The 13,306-nt window shown below is 38.1% G+C and overlaps 1 protein-coding gene across 1 annotated transcript in view; it reads right to left on the bottom strand.

The window, feature by feature from the left end:
• POLE2 (DNA polymerase epsilon 2, accessory subunit) overlaps positions 1-13,306 on the bottom strand; it is a 37,461-nt gene that overhangs the window by 4,975 nt on the left and 19,180 nt on the right. The window contains exons 11-18 of the mRNA XM_079769059.1: positions 11,726-11,898; positions 11,090-11,179; positions 10,873-10,927; positions 9,805-9,864; positions 9,641-9,718; positions 7,443-7,551; positions 4,001-4,177; positions 1,697-1,764 (exon numbers count right to left, since the gene is read on the bottom strand). Of these exons, the coding sequence (XP_079625185.1) occupies positions 1,697-1,764; positions 4,001-4,177; positions 7,443-7,551; positions 9,641-9,718; positions 9,805-9,864; positions 10,873-10,927; positions 11,090-11,179; positions 11,726-11,898 (810 nt within the window). The remainder of the gene's footprint in view (positions 1-1,696; positions 1,765-4,000; positions 4,178-7,442; positions 7,552-9,640; positions 9,719-9,804; positions 9,865-10,872; positions 10,928-11,089; positions 11,180-11,725; positions 11,899-13,306) is intronic.

Below are 13,306 nucleotides of genomic sequence, written 5' to 3'. Positions count from 1 at the left end.
AAGCGTAGTATGCAAATTGTCCCCTCTACCGGAGTTCTTCTGGGAGTTGGACTAGGAGGCGGGCCGGCAGGGGAAGGGAGGAAGGCCCCGGCTGGTGGCGGCAGGCGGTCAGGGGGAGGGAGGGAGTACCCGGCCAGCAGCTGCTGGGGACCCTACCAGTGCACGAATTTTGTGTACTGGGCCTCTAGTCATATATATATGTAAAATGAATGAATCCAAGATTAAAACTTATAATATCTCATAAACTGAATGGACTTCAATCATCCATAAGTATTGAGCAGATAGAACAATGCGCAATTTTTTTAAAGAAATATATACAAGAAACTGTTAATCATGGGTTCAGGGTTAGAAAGCAGAGTTATTACAGAGCTATTTTTCTTTTCAATTTTATACTTTTAAGCACTGTTTGAATTTTTTATCATGAGTTATATTGATTTTAATATATTTGTTAATTACAAAAATTACAATTGAGCTGTGTGTTCAAAATTATATTCTCTAACAAGAAACTAGAGGACAGTTATTTGTTCTTTTATATTTTTTAATCCTCATCCGAGAATATATTTCTCATTGATTTTAGAATGAAAGGGGGAGAGAGAGAGAGAGAGAGAGAGAGAGAGAGAGAGAGAGAGAGAGAGAAAGATTGGCTGCCTCCCATATGCACCCTGACCCGTGGGTGATCAAACCTGCAACCTAGGTATATGCCCTGATCAGCAATTGAACCTCCAGCCAGGGCTGGTTATTTGCTCTTAACAAGGGGCTTGGCCCTCGCAGCTGAGGCTTCATCCGGAAGGTCATCCAGTGGAGTTTTTTCAAAATATGTTTGATTAACTGACATTACATGTTAGGATGCCTGAATCCAAGGGACATAGCATCAAAATGCATATTTATGGGCCCTATAACTATAGAGCAAGCCATTTGCTAAATGTGGGATGGGATCCCAGAATTTAACTTTTTTTTTCTTTTAAATATATTTTTATTGATTTCAGAGAGGAAGGGAGAAGGAGAGAGAGATAAAAACATCAGTGAGAGAGAATCATTGATTGCCTCCTGCACACTACCTACTGGGGACCAAGCCTGCAACTCAGATATGTGTCCTTGACAAGAATCGAACCCAAGACCCTTCAGTCCACAGGCCGACACTATCCACTGAGCCAAACCAGCTAGGGCAATATTTTTAACAAGGATCCTCGAGGACTCTGATGCAGGTGATCTATAGATCACCCTTTGAAAACCACTACCCACCAGGTGATTATTCTCTTTTTTACCTCAAGACCTTCCCCCAACTCCAACACCTGCCCATCACCACACTTGCACCCAGCTCCTTCCAAATTCTTTGCTGCCAATTTAAGACAGATTACCTAGGTTTTGAGACTCAACCATATGGAGGGCAGGGCTGTGCTCTCCGAATAATATGAACATCATTAGAACTCAGACTGTGAGAAAACAAGCCCACCTCCATAGCTGGTCCAAGATTTCCCTCAGAAAATAATGCTTGATCTATTTCATCAGAAACACGCCATCAAATACATAATATTCTATGTCACACAGCTTGACCACAATAACTTCAGCCTAGAACATTTCCAATGGATCACTGCAGACATTTTTTAAAACCTCAACATACCTACAGAACGTTTGATCTTTAGCAATATAGCACTAAGAAACAGCTTTTTCTGTCCGTTTCTGTGGGCACACTTACCTATCTTCTACTGTCTTGTTGGAAGGATAAAAAACTTTGAATGAAAATCCACTTCTTGGAAAAGAGCCCTTTGGGGGGAAAAATGCCTGTAAGTGAATACTCAACTTTTATAGAAGAATTCCTGTTTTTAAAATCAAATTCCTTGGTCATCATGACTTTAAAAGTTATAAGATGTGACTATAAAGTGATGTGACAGATTTTTGCTTGATCTTTACAGAGAGAAGATATTACTATAAAATATCTACACTTAAAGCAAACGTCTTTCAAGTTGGCTAGACCAGTGGTCGGCAAACTCATTAGTCAACAGAGCCAAATATCAACAGTACAATGATTGAAATTTCTTTTGAGAGCCAAATTTTTTAAACTTAAACTTCTTCTAACACCACTTCTTCAAAACAGACTCGCCCAGGCCGTGGTATTTTGTGGAAGAGCCACACTCAAGGGACCATAAAGCAGCATGTGGCTCGCGAGCCGCAGTTTGCCGACCACGGGGCTAGACCATCTTATGCTAACAGGTGTGACTGGAAATGTAAGTAGGAGTGGCTCTACTTAGTATAAGAACTAAACAGTACTGTGTGATGTTAAAGATGCATATAAGACACCCAGAATCTTTAAGAAATTTTTCCTATCCCTCTCCCCAGTGAAAATCTAGGTTTCATGCCCCTTCAACGTGCCCTTCAAAGCAACTGAACACACATACAGATGTCTGTCCACTACTAAACTAGGGTAGAGATTCTGTCCTTTCAGTCTTTGTGTCCCTGGCCCATTGCCATGCCCATTGCAGGCATTCATTAATGTAAATAAGTATTAAGAAGGGATGAAGCAGCTGAAACCGGTTTGGCTCAGTGGATAGAGCGTCGGCCTGCGGACTGGAAGGTCCCGGGTTTGATTCCGGTCAAGGGCATGTACCTTGGTTGCGGGCACATCCCCAGTGGGGGGGTGTGCAGGAGGCAGCTTATCGATGTTTCTAACTTTCTATCTCTCTCCCTTCCTCTCTGTAAAAAAAATCAATAAAATACATTAAAAAAAAAAAAAAAAAAAAAAAAAAGAAGGGATGAAGCAATGTCAAAGGCAAGTTTTGGGCCCAAAAGGTATAAATAAGGTAAAAAAGATGTGATTATGGTAGAAAGTGGTTTACTCACTTACAGGATGAAAAGGTGGAAAAATTCAGAAATAAGGCATTTTCAAATAAAGCATTAATTATGAGAATACCCAAACTATTCGATTTAAATAAGGACATAGCCTCTGTTAAAGACTATTAAATTGTGAATAGTCTACAAAAATCAGGCCACAGATTTCAAACAATAAAATAAAATCAGTTGACTATGCTCATCCTTAGAGTAGTTCTCAACCAAGGACAATTTTGCTCCCCAGGGCACATTTATCAAATATCCTTAGACATTTTTGATGGTTATAAATTGGGGGCTGCTACTTGCATCCAGTGGGTTGAATCCAGGGATCCTGCTAAACATCCTACAGTGCACAGGTCAGAGCTCCACAACAAAGATTTGGTTCAAAATGTCAACAGCTCTGTGGCTGAGACACCCTGGGAGGTGGGCACAATACATGTGTATTTGAGGAAGCAGTGACCAATAGTAAGGCACAATGTTTCTAGAAATGACCTAAATGAAACAGAAAAGCATTAAGGTATAAAATTCACCAGAATTAAGGAAGCATACAGAGCATAAAGCCTCTAGTGGAGACATTTTGGCATCAGCCACAATTTTATGCAGTCTGTGTTCCCTAAATTTAAAGTCAATCATACTTTTGTAGAAATTCTGAAGCAACTTCAAGATTCTGAAGCAACTTCAAGGTTCTGCATAAAAAATGAAGTAATAAAATGTGTCTCAATAAGAATTTCCACATTTATCAGGTTTAGATTTTGGGGACTTGGGCAACTTCTGAAAATCAAAATCCTCCTCAAAGGATAAATACCATTTATATGTTTAAAGAGAATGGATACAGGCTTTGAAAGCAATTCCCTGAAAGGAATCCCAAGGCAAGTTACTTTGAAGGGAAAATATTCATTTGGATTTATAAGCTTTGGTATATATATATATATATATATATATATATATATATATATATGTGTGTGTGTGTGTATTAGAAAAAATCACATTACTTTATAGTCACATGCCATACTGAAGGTTTAAGAACTTTCAGTATATACCAAACTAATTCAGTGTTTCATTAATAGTATATTTTACTCTAACAGTAATATTTTTAAATACACATTTTAAATTTAAAGAAATAACACTCTAATCTTGACAAAGTATGACTATATAATGTTAACTACATTCTTACTGGGTTTATGCAGAGGCATTCGGTATTGGTCAAAGTGAAAGGATCATATTTGTCTGCGATGACAAGTAGATCAGGCAAAGGGTACACTCTCAAAGCATAGTCATATGCCCAGTACACTGGGCAGACATAGAGGGGTAGAGGAGTCAGGTGTCCTTGGGATAAGATAGTCTTCACAAACTAAAAAGAATGATACAAAACAAACTTTAGTTCATTTGTAAAAGTTAAAACAACTAACAATTTCAAATTAAATATTAATTACCAAAAAGAATTAGAAAGTTTGAGAAACAATTAGAACTCTGAATTACAGAGCTGTGGGAAACACAGAGATGAAATGAGATTGACTGTCCTGTAGTTTAGGAAAAATTTTTGAGTTTTCATTTAATATCATTACTGTAAAATCCACTCCCCCAATAGTCATATTGGAGCAACTGTACTTACTAGTATATCTGTATAATAAACTCATTTAGTAATTCTGTTCATCTAAAAATAATTCATAGCGAAAGGAACCAAGATGGCAGCATAGATAAACACCTGAACTTACTGCCGCGCACAACCACATCAAAACTACAACTAAAAGACAAAACGGACATCATCCAGAACCATGGGAAGGCTGGCTGAGTGGAAATTATACAACTAGAAGGAAAGAGAACAGCGCACTGAGACTGTGAGGAGGTGCGGAGGTGCGGAGGTGCAGAAGTGAAGTGCGGAGGTACGGGGGCACGTGCGGAAAGGGGCTAGCAAGTGGGTACACAGTTGTCTTTTTCAATCGGGAGGGAGATACAAGCTCCCGACTGCTCTGAACTCCAGTTCCGGGCAAGACTCTGGGGACCCAGACTCATACGGGGAGAAACTGGACTGTCTGGCATTGGGCCAGAACACGAGGGCAGCTTTCTCTCAGAGGTGCTTGCAGCGATCATTGTTCCTGCTCGGTGCCGCGGGACACCAGGGACCTCTTCGGGGCAGGGCTGACGGTCAGCCATTGCTGTTTGCTCCACCTTGTTGATTCCCTGAGACCGTTCCCCTCCCAATTTACAACCCCACCCAAGCTGTGCACAGAGGCTTTTGCATATGAATGTCCTGGCCTTTTGCAATCTAAAACTTAACAAACTGCAGCTGGGTCAGATAGCCCCAGAACCTCCAAAAGAAGGCCCAAGGCTGGACAGGAGCTTGCATTGCTTCACAGCTGGGCCTCATCTGGGCACCTCCAAACCCTGAACACAGAGGAGGAATCTGCAGATCTCTCTGTAGCTCCTGCTGGGTGGCCTCAGGCAGTGGCTGACTTTGCACCTCCTTGGAGATCCAAGAGCCAGTGTACCCAGTGGTCAGAGTGAGACCATCCAGATTAAAACTCTCCAGATCCATAAGAGACACACTCAGGGGGCAGACTCAGTGAGTGCCAAAGCCCCACTGAAGCAAATCTTGCCCCATAAGGGTGTCTCCAGCACAGAAGTTCTCCCATTGTAGACACAACTGGTCCTCACAGCCAACTGGCCTGGAGGTCAATTCCTCCTAGTGATACCAACAGCAATCAAGACTTAACTATAACAAGACTGTACACACAGTCCACAAAAGGGTGCACCAAGAGTGTCCACCTCAGTAATTAGGGAGGCTGAGCCACTGGGCTCTATAGGACACCTAGCACACAAAGCCACTCTATCAACACAGGGAAGCAGCCAAAATGCGGAGACAAAGAAACAGGTCACAAATGACAGAAATGGAGAAAAGCAAACTATTGGATATAGAGTTCAAAACCACAGTTATAAGGTTACTCAGGAATCTTCTAGAAATCTCCAAGAAATTTAGTGAGACCCTCAAGGATATGAAAAAAGACCAACTAGAAATTAAGCATACACTGACTGAAATAAAGAATAATATACAGAGATCCAACATCAGACTAGAGGATCCCAAGAATCAAGTCAAAGATTTGAAATGCGAAGAAACAAAAAACACCCAACCGGAAAAGCAAAAAGAATCCAAAAATATGAAGATAGCGTAAGGAGCCTCTGGACAACTTCAAGCGTACCAACATCCGAATTATGGTGGTGCCAGAAGAAGAGAGAGAGCAAGAAATTGAAAACCTATTTGAAGAAATAATGACCAAAAACTTCCCCCACCTGGTGAAAGAAATAGACTTACAAGTCCAGGAAGCGCAGACAACCCCAAACAAAAGGAATCCAAAGAGGACCACACCAAGACACATCATAATTAAAATGCCAAGAGCAAAAGACAAAGAGAGAATATTAAAAGCAGCAAGAGAAAAACAGTTAGTTACCTACAAGGGAGCACCCATACGATTGTCAGCTGATTTCTCAACAGAAACTATGCAGGCCAGAAGGGAGTGGCAAGAAATATTCAAAGTGATGAACAGCAAGAACCTACAACCAAGATTACTCTACCCAGCAAAGCTATCATTTAGAATTGAAGGTCAGATAAAGAGCTTCACAGACAAGAAAAAGCTAAAGGAGTTCATCACCACCAAACCAGTGTTATATGAAATGCTGAAGGGTATTCTTTAAGAAGAGGAAGAAGAAGAAAAAGGTAAAGATAAAAATTATGAACAACAAAGCGACAACAAATACATATCTATCAACAAGTGAATCTAAAAATCAAGTGAATAAAAAATCTGATGAACAGAATAAACTGGTGAATATAATAGAATCAGGGATATAGAAAGGGAGTGGACTGACAATTCTCAGGGGGAAGGGGGTGTGGGGGGTGCGGGAAGAGACTGGACAAATATCGTACACCTATGGATGAGGACAGTGGGGGGGGGTAAGGGGAGGTTACCAGGTGGAGGGGAGTTATGGGGGAAAAAAGAGGAACAACTGTAATAATCTGAACAATAAAGATTTACTGGACACAAAATGCCCCCCCCACCGTGCACGAATTTCGTGCACCGGGCCTCTAGTCGGAACAATAAAGATTTATTAAAAATAATTCATAGCTTGAGCAATGCCAAGAAATTTCGCCTATAAAAGCTTTAACTATTATAAAATAAACATAGAAAATGGCTGTATGATCTCTTTTCATAACTTCTGAAAAAGGGGTACATGTATCATGGCACCTTAAAGCTGCAAGATAAGCACTACACATCCTTCTGACATATCACAGGAAATATTTAGTAAACATGAACATTTTATTAAAACACATACATATATTTTGAAGTACAATGTAAGATTTATGAGTTTTAGAGCAAAACAGTGAAGCTTCAATGAAATTTCCTGCTTGTTCTGGGTTTTCCTCCACCCATTAGGGGATATTTCAGTGAGAAAGTTGAGAAACACTGATTACTAACAAATATTAACTTACTGACAAAAGTATGTTCAAATTATAACCATAATTTAAATAAACATTAAGAGGCTTAACAAAATTACCAAGTGGCTTAACAAAATTTTATGTGATGCAACATGTAATAGTTTTATAAAGAAGACTGTGGACTTACATGATTAGGAATATCCAAATTGCTACTAGGAAAACGGACACAGTTTCTGCACATTTTATTCACTAAGTCTTCACGAAAGACAATAATTTCTTGTGTACAATACTGAATTCTGAAATAAAAATAGTACTTGAATTTGATTTCATCAGAAAAAAAATGAGGTAATTTATTTTTATTTTTAAAAATATATTTGTATTGCAACAGGGGGGTGGGGGCATGTGTGGGGAGGGGTGTGGGGTGGGAATGGGGGGACGAGGACAAATATGTGATACTTTAATTAATAAAGAAATTAAAAATAAATAAATAATATATATATATATTTGTATTGGTTTCAGGAAGTGGGTGGCGGGGGGGGGGGGGGAGAGAAACATCAATGATGAGAATCATTGATTGGCTGCCTCCTGCACGCCCCCTAATGGGGATCGAACCCACAACCCAGGCATGTGCCCTTGGCTGGAATGGAACCTGGGACCCTTTAGTCCGCTGGCTGGTGCTCTATCCACGGAGCCAAACTGGCTAGGGCATAAAAGGCAAATGGTTTTATAATACAAAACCATTCCCACTTTCCATTGTTTACCACAGCAACAATTCAATCAGAATTTATTTGTCCATTCATTAGACAGTAATTTATTGAGCTCTTAATATGTGTACTGAACTATTCTAGAAACGAGTGAACAAAACAAAAGGATCCCAGTCCTCATGGAGTTTACATTCTAATGAGAAGAGAGGGCGATCAGAGAAAAAAACAATAAACATGATAAATATACAGTATGCTGGAAGATGATTACGTGTATGGGAAAAAGAAAAAGGTCAAGTGGAGCATTTGTGGGGAGAGGTCTAGAAGGCTGGAGTATGAAAGAGGATGATCAGAATGGGTAGGCTCATAATGCAGTTTGATTTGAGCACAGACTTGAAGAGGTGAGAGAGGCAGATAGAGGAAGAACATTGCAGGCAGAGGGAACAGGTATAGCAGATGCTCTAAGAGGTAGCATGCTTGGCGCATCTGAAGAACAGAAAGAAAAAAAAAGCTGTAGTGACTGGAATAAATGAGGAGGAAAAGTAGGAGAGGAAATCGGAGGCATATCATACAGGGCCTGACTACCTTGCAAGGATATTGGCTGTTACTGAATGACATGAGGGGGTCCCATCCTTTAGGATCAGTAAGGGGCCTTACATTTTACAGGATCCTCTGACATAGTATTAAGGATAGACTACAGAAGGGTAAGGGTAGAAGCTAGAGAGCAACCAGGAGGCTATTACAGTAACCCAAGCTAGAAGATGACAGAGGGTCACAAGCATGAAGCTGTAGAGAGGCAGCCAATACTGGGTATATTTTGAAACCTTCCTTAAAAAGGTTGAAGGACTACCTGTAAAACTGCATGTGAGAGAAACCCAAAGTTTTGGGCCTGAGCAACCGAAAGGATAAAGGTCCCATGAACTCTGATGAGGAAGGCTACAGAACAGGTTTGGGCCTGACAGGGGAGGAAGAAGATCAGAGTCTGGAGTTGTTTATTAGACATCCAAGGGAAAATGATGAGTAGGCAACCGCATAAGTGAGGTTGGAGTTTGGGAGGTCTGAGCTGGATATATAAATGTGGGAGTTGTCAAAATATAGATGGTATTTAAAGCCATGGAGATGGGTAAGGTCACAGCAGGAGTGAATGTGGGCAGAAAGAGGAGCACCAAGGACTGAGGGTATGCCCTCAGAAGAGCCTATGATCATAGTAAGTGGCACAAATAGTAAACATGTAATCTTTCATTCTTCCACTGTCACTTTTTTAAAAGGATGTGTATGTAATGAGAATATCTATTTTAAAATCTCCACTAGTCACCAGGCTGAGGTGACTCAGTGGTTGAATATCGACCTATGAACCAGGAGGTCATGATTTGATTCCTGGTTAGGGCACATGTAGGCTCGAGGCAGCTGATCAATGATTCTCTCTCATTACTGATGTTTCTATCTCTCTTTCCCTCTCCCTTCCTCTCTGAAATCAATAAAAATATATATTTAAAACAAACTCCATTAGTCAATTAAATTCATTATTAGTGAATTATTTAAATATAGTTAAAATATTTTCAAAGTTTTGAGAAACTTAAAGTGAAATTTTATATTTATTTCATAATAGTCACACTTCAGAGACACATTATAAGAATTAATTTTTAAATGAAAGGAAAAACCCCCACAAAATTTTAATATTTACCTGCAAGGATTAGTAGTAAAAACCGAAAATGGTACTCTTTGCCTGAATTCATTAGTAATGCTTTCAGCAAGCGGTGGCCTATAAAAATAATTTATGTGATACAGTGTATAGTTTTAAACTTTATAAAATTTTCTTTACTGTCACAAAATCTCAATAAAACCTACCTTGGTAAGATGGAACCAAATCCAGGATCCTCTGGACCAGGTACAAACACAAAACGACTACTGTAGCAAAATTCAACATAATTCATTTTAAAAAATTGCAAACCAATCCAATTTTCTAAAAACAAGTTATTGCCTTTAATTAAGTAATAAACTTAAGAGATTTAAAGTTTACATGCATTTTAATAAATGAACTGCTAAAAGTCTCCAGCCCAACACCACCAGCAGACCTTTGGCAATGACATGGCTGCACTGTCCAATATCTGAGTGCTTCACTGTGGCTAGTGCAACTAAATGTTAGATTTTATTTAACTTTAAATATTTTAACTTTAATTTGAAGAGAAACATGTGGCCAGTGACTATCCTATTGAAGAATGCAGCTCTAGACTTAGAGCAGGGTGGGGGACCTTTTTCTACCAAGGGCCATTTGGATATTTATGACATCATTCAAGGACCATACAAAATTATCAACTTAAAAATTATGAAGATGCCGAAACCGGTTTGGCTCAGTGGATAGAGCGTCGGCCTGCGAACTCGGGGGTCCCGGGTTCGATTCTGGTCAGGGGCATGTGCCTTGGTTGCAGGCACGTCCCCAGTGGGGGGTGTGCAGGAGGCAGCTGATCGATGTTTCTCTCTCATCAATGTTTCTAGCTCTCTGTCCCTCTCTCTTCCTCTCTGTGAAAAATCAATAAAATATATTTTAAAAAAATTATGAAGAAAGCTCCTAGATTTATTGAATTTCAAGACCCGCCTGTGGTTACCTTGGCAGGGCCAGACCAAATGATACGGCTTCCAGGCCAGATGTTCCTCACCCCTGACTTAGAGTAATATCACCAAGAAATTAACAATATGGTTGAAATTGCTACTCCCACTTTTAATACTTTGAACTATAAGTCTCTAGTATAGTGTAACACACATTATCATGATGTGAGGATAATTTTATCTCTTAGCTGTACTAATTTCCTCAATTTTTCTTCTATTCACTTCTTAATAATCACTGATATCAAACATAAGATTCATTTAAAAAAATAAAATTGTTTAAATAAAAAATATAGCAGTAGAAATCATTACCTTTGGTGAATATTGGGATATTCACATATTATGTCTGCCAAAGTTTTTAGGGATTCTAAAATTTAAAAGGAATAAATTTAATTTGTATATAATGCACATAAAAATCAAATTGTTTCATTAGTTAGAACCCTATATCCTTTGAATAAAATTAAAATATAGATCATTTCTTGTTAGTTTATATAAATATAGAATCATTTATTCAATAGACCCTTAATACCTTTCAAAGCTTGAACTTGGTTTTTTCCATAGGGTGCAGATGAAAAATTGCCACACAGAATAAAGCAGGTTGGAGGTGCTGGTGAATAACCTAAAAATATGAGAATAAATATGGTCATTATTTTTCTAGTCTACAAGTCAGGTTTAAAAGCCTTTAGCCATGACTTGTTAATAATAAAAACAACATTTTAATAACTTATTATTTTAAAGTAATAGTAATAGTAGGTCCATTGAGCACTTATTATATGCCAGGCCTTGCAATGGGTTGATTAATCCTCCTGACATCTCTAGAAGCTGAAGAGAAATTAAGTAATCTGCCCAAGGTATTAGGCTGCAATTTAAACCCAGTTCTGTCAGACCCCAAATCCAAGCTCTCATACTATATTTAGGACTAATTCTTATTTACCATGAATACACACACACACACACACACACACACACACACACACACACAGTTATTTTTCAAATGTAAAAATGTAAGCCTTTAAGATGAACTCACTTAAAATATCTCACTGCCGACTCAACGTGTTTTTTTTAACAAAATAAACTACTTAAAAATGTATTTTTTAAGAATTTAGTTTTAAAATGTGACCCCTGATAATAGTTCAAAAAAGAATAATAAAAGAATGAAACCTACCAGAAAACATGGTGTGAAGTTTTTCCAACACCTCTGCTTGGTCTATCCAAACATCAGATATAAACACAAACATGGCATCTTTATTCTCATCTTCTAGTTGTTTTAGTTTTGCAGAAGTCTTTACAGATGTATTAGAAGGCCCTCCAAAAAAATTAATATTTCCATAGTATGCCCTAGGTAATTATAACACAATTATTATCTTCAATAATCTCTGGGAGATATTTTTATAATTTTACAAATTAAACTTCTTTCTATCTAATGAGGTTTTTCCTCCCATCAATTTATATAGTAGCATGAAAATGTATTATTTGTAGCAAACAAGTTTATTTAAATGTTCTAAAATGAGAAAGGAAGCAATATAGAAGCAGTAAATAAAATTCATAATAGGCTATATCTGTGCCTTTTAAAACTAAAGCAAATACTAAAATAAATCATAATTTCCCATGTAGTTGAAAGAGAAATGGGTACTCAATTTGAACAATATCTAATCAAAGTGCTCAAAAAGAGTGCTAACTATTTGACCAAACAATTTCACTTCTAATTTGTTCTAAGGGATAAGAATATCTACAAAGGCTAGCCTACATTCCAGAATTGTGAAAATTTGGAGGTATAGTAGAACTAGCCCTTAGTATACTGTGAGCACTCAGACATGGTAGTTGTTACTGTTGCCACCAGTTATGCTTGGCATTTTCAAAGGTATGACCTTACAGTTATAACCTAGCAGTTATCAGAGGAATGCAGTAAGTTGATACAACTGTATGCTGACTTCAATTTAATATACACCCAAGCATAAGCCAGAGCATCACAGAAAGCAATTCCTATTAAACTGATTACTCAGAAATTAAAGCTCAGACAAGCCTTACTAACATCATCTGTCCATGGTTCATGAAATATAAGGTGCAAGTACAGGATCAAGAGGAAGGCCTAACAGTACCTATTTTCCTAAGTTGTCAAATTTGAAAAGAAAGAAATATTCTAGAAATTCTAGGATAACAAACCTATATGATATACTGTGCAACGGTGGGAAGGCATTAGGTTAGTATAAATCCTTTTGGGACAGGACCATTATTTGTGCTTATTTGCACATAAAAAAACCTTAACAAAATATCTATTGCTGAATCCACTGACTACCACCAGAGTACAGCTCTCTAAATTTTATTTGAAAGGTGTTTTAAGAGAAAAGTAATTTATAATCCTAACAGGAATAAAATGATTATTTCATTTTAATGTACTTTATGACACCTCATACTAGTCTTTGGTGTACTAAACACAGAGAACAGTTCAATTTAGAAAAAAAATGGCATAATTTAAATGGAATATTATTTGAGACATTACAATGATAATCTCTTTGCTAAATTGAAACAAATGGTAATACTCATGGCCAGCTTCCTCAATTATACCTCTCATTCTCAAGCAGTAATTTTGAAACTTGTGTAAAACTAAAACACCAAGACAGCAATTTTGATTGAAATATATTTCAAAGAAACCCTACCAGGTTGTAAAAAGCCACAAACTAGCATTAAAAACATTCACTTTAAAGAGAGCTGGCTTGGTGAGGGCTTGTGTTCTCCCGAGTGTGAC

Source organism: Cnephaeus nilssonii (assembly GCF_951640355.1).
Source record: "Cnephaeus nilssonii genome assembly, chromosome: 1".
In the NCBI taxonomy this organism is placed as follows: Eukaryota; Metazoa; Chordata; class Mammalia; order Chiroptera; family Vespertilionidae; genus Cnephaeus; species Cnephaeus nilssonii.
Note: the sequence above shows the minus strand (reverse complement) of the source record. Positions and strands in the feature narration are given on the sequence as shown.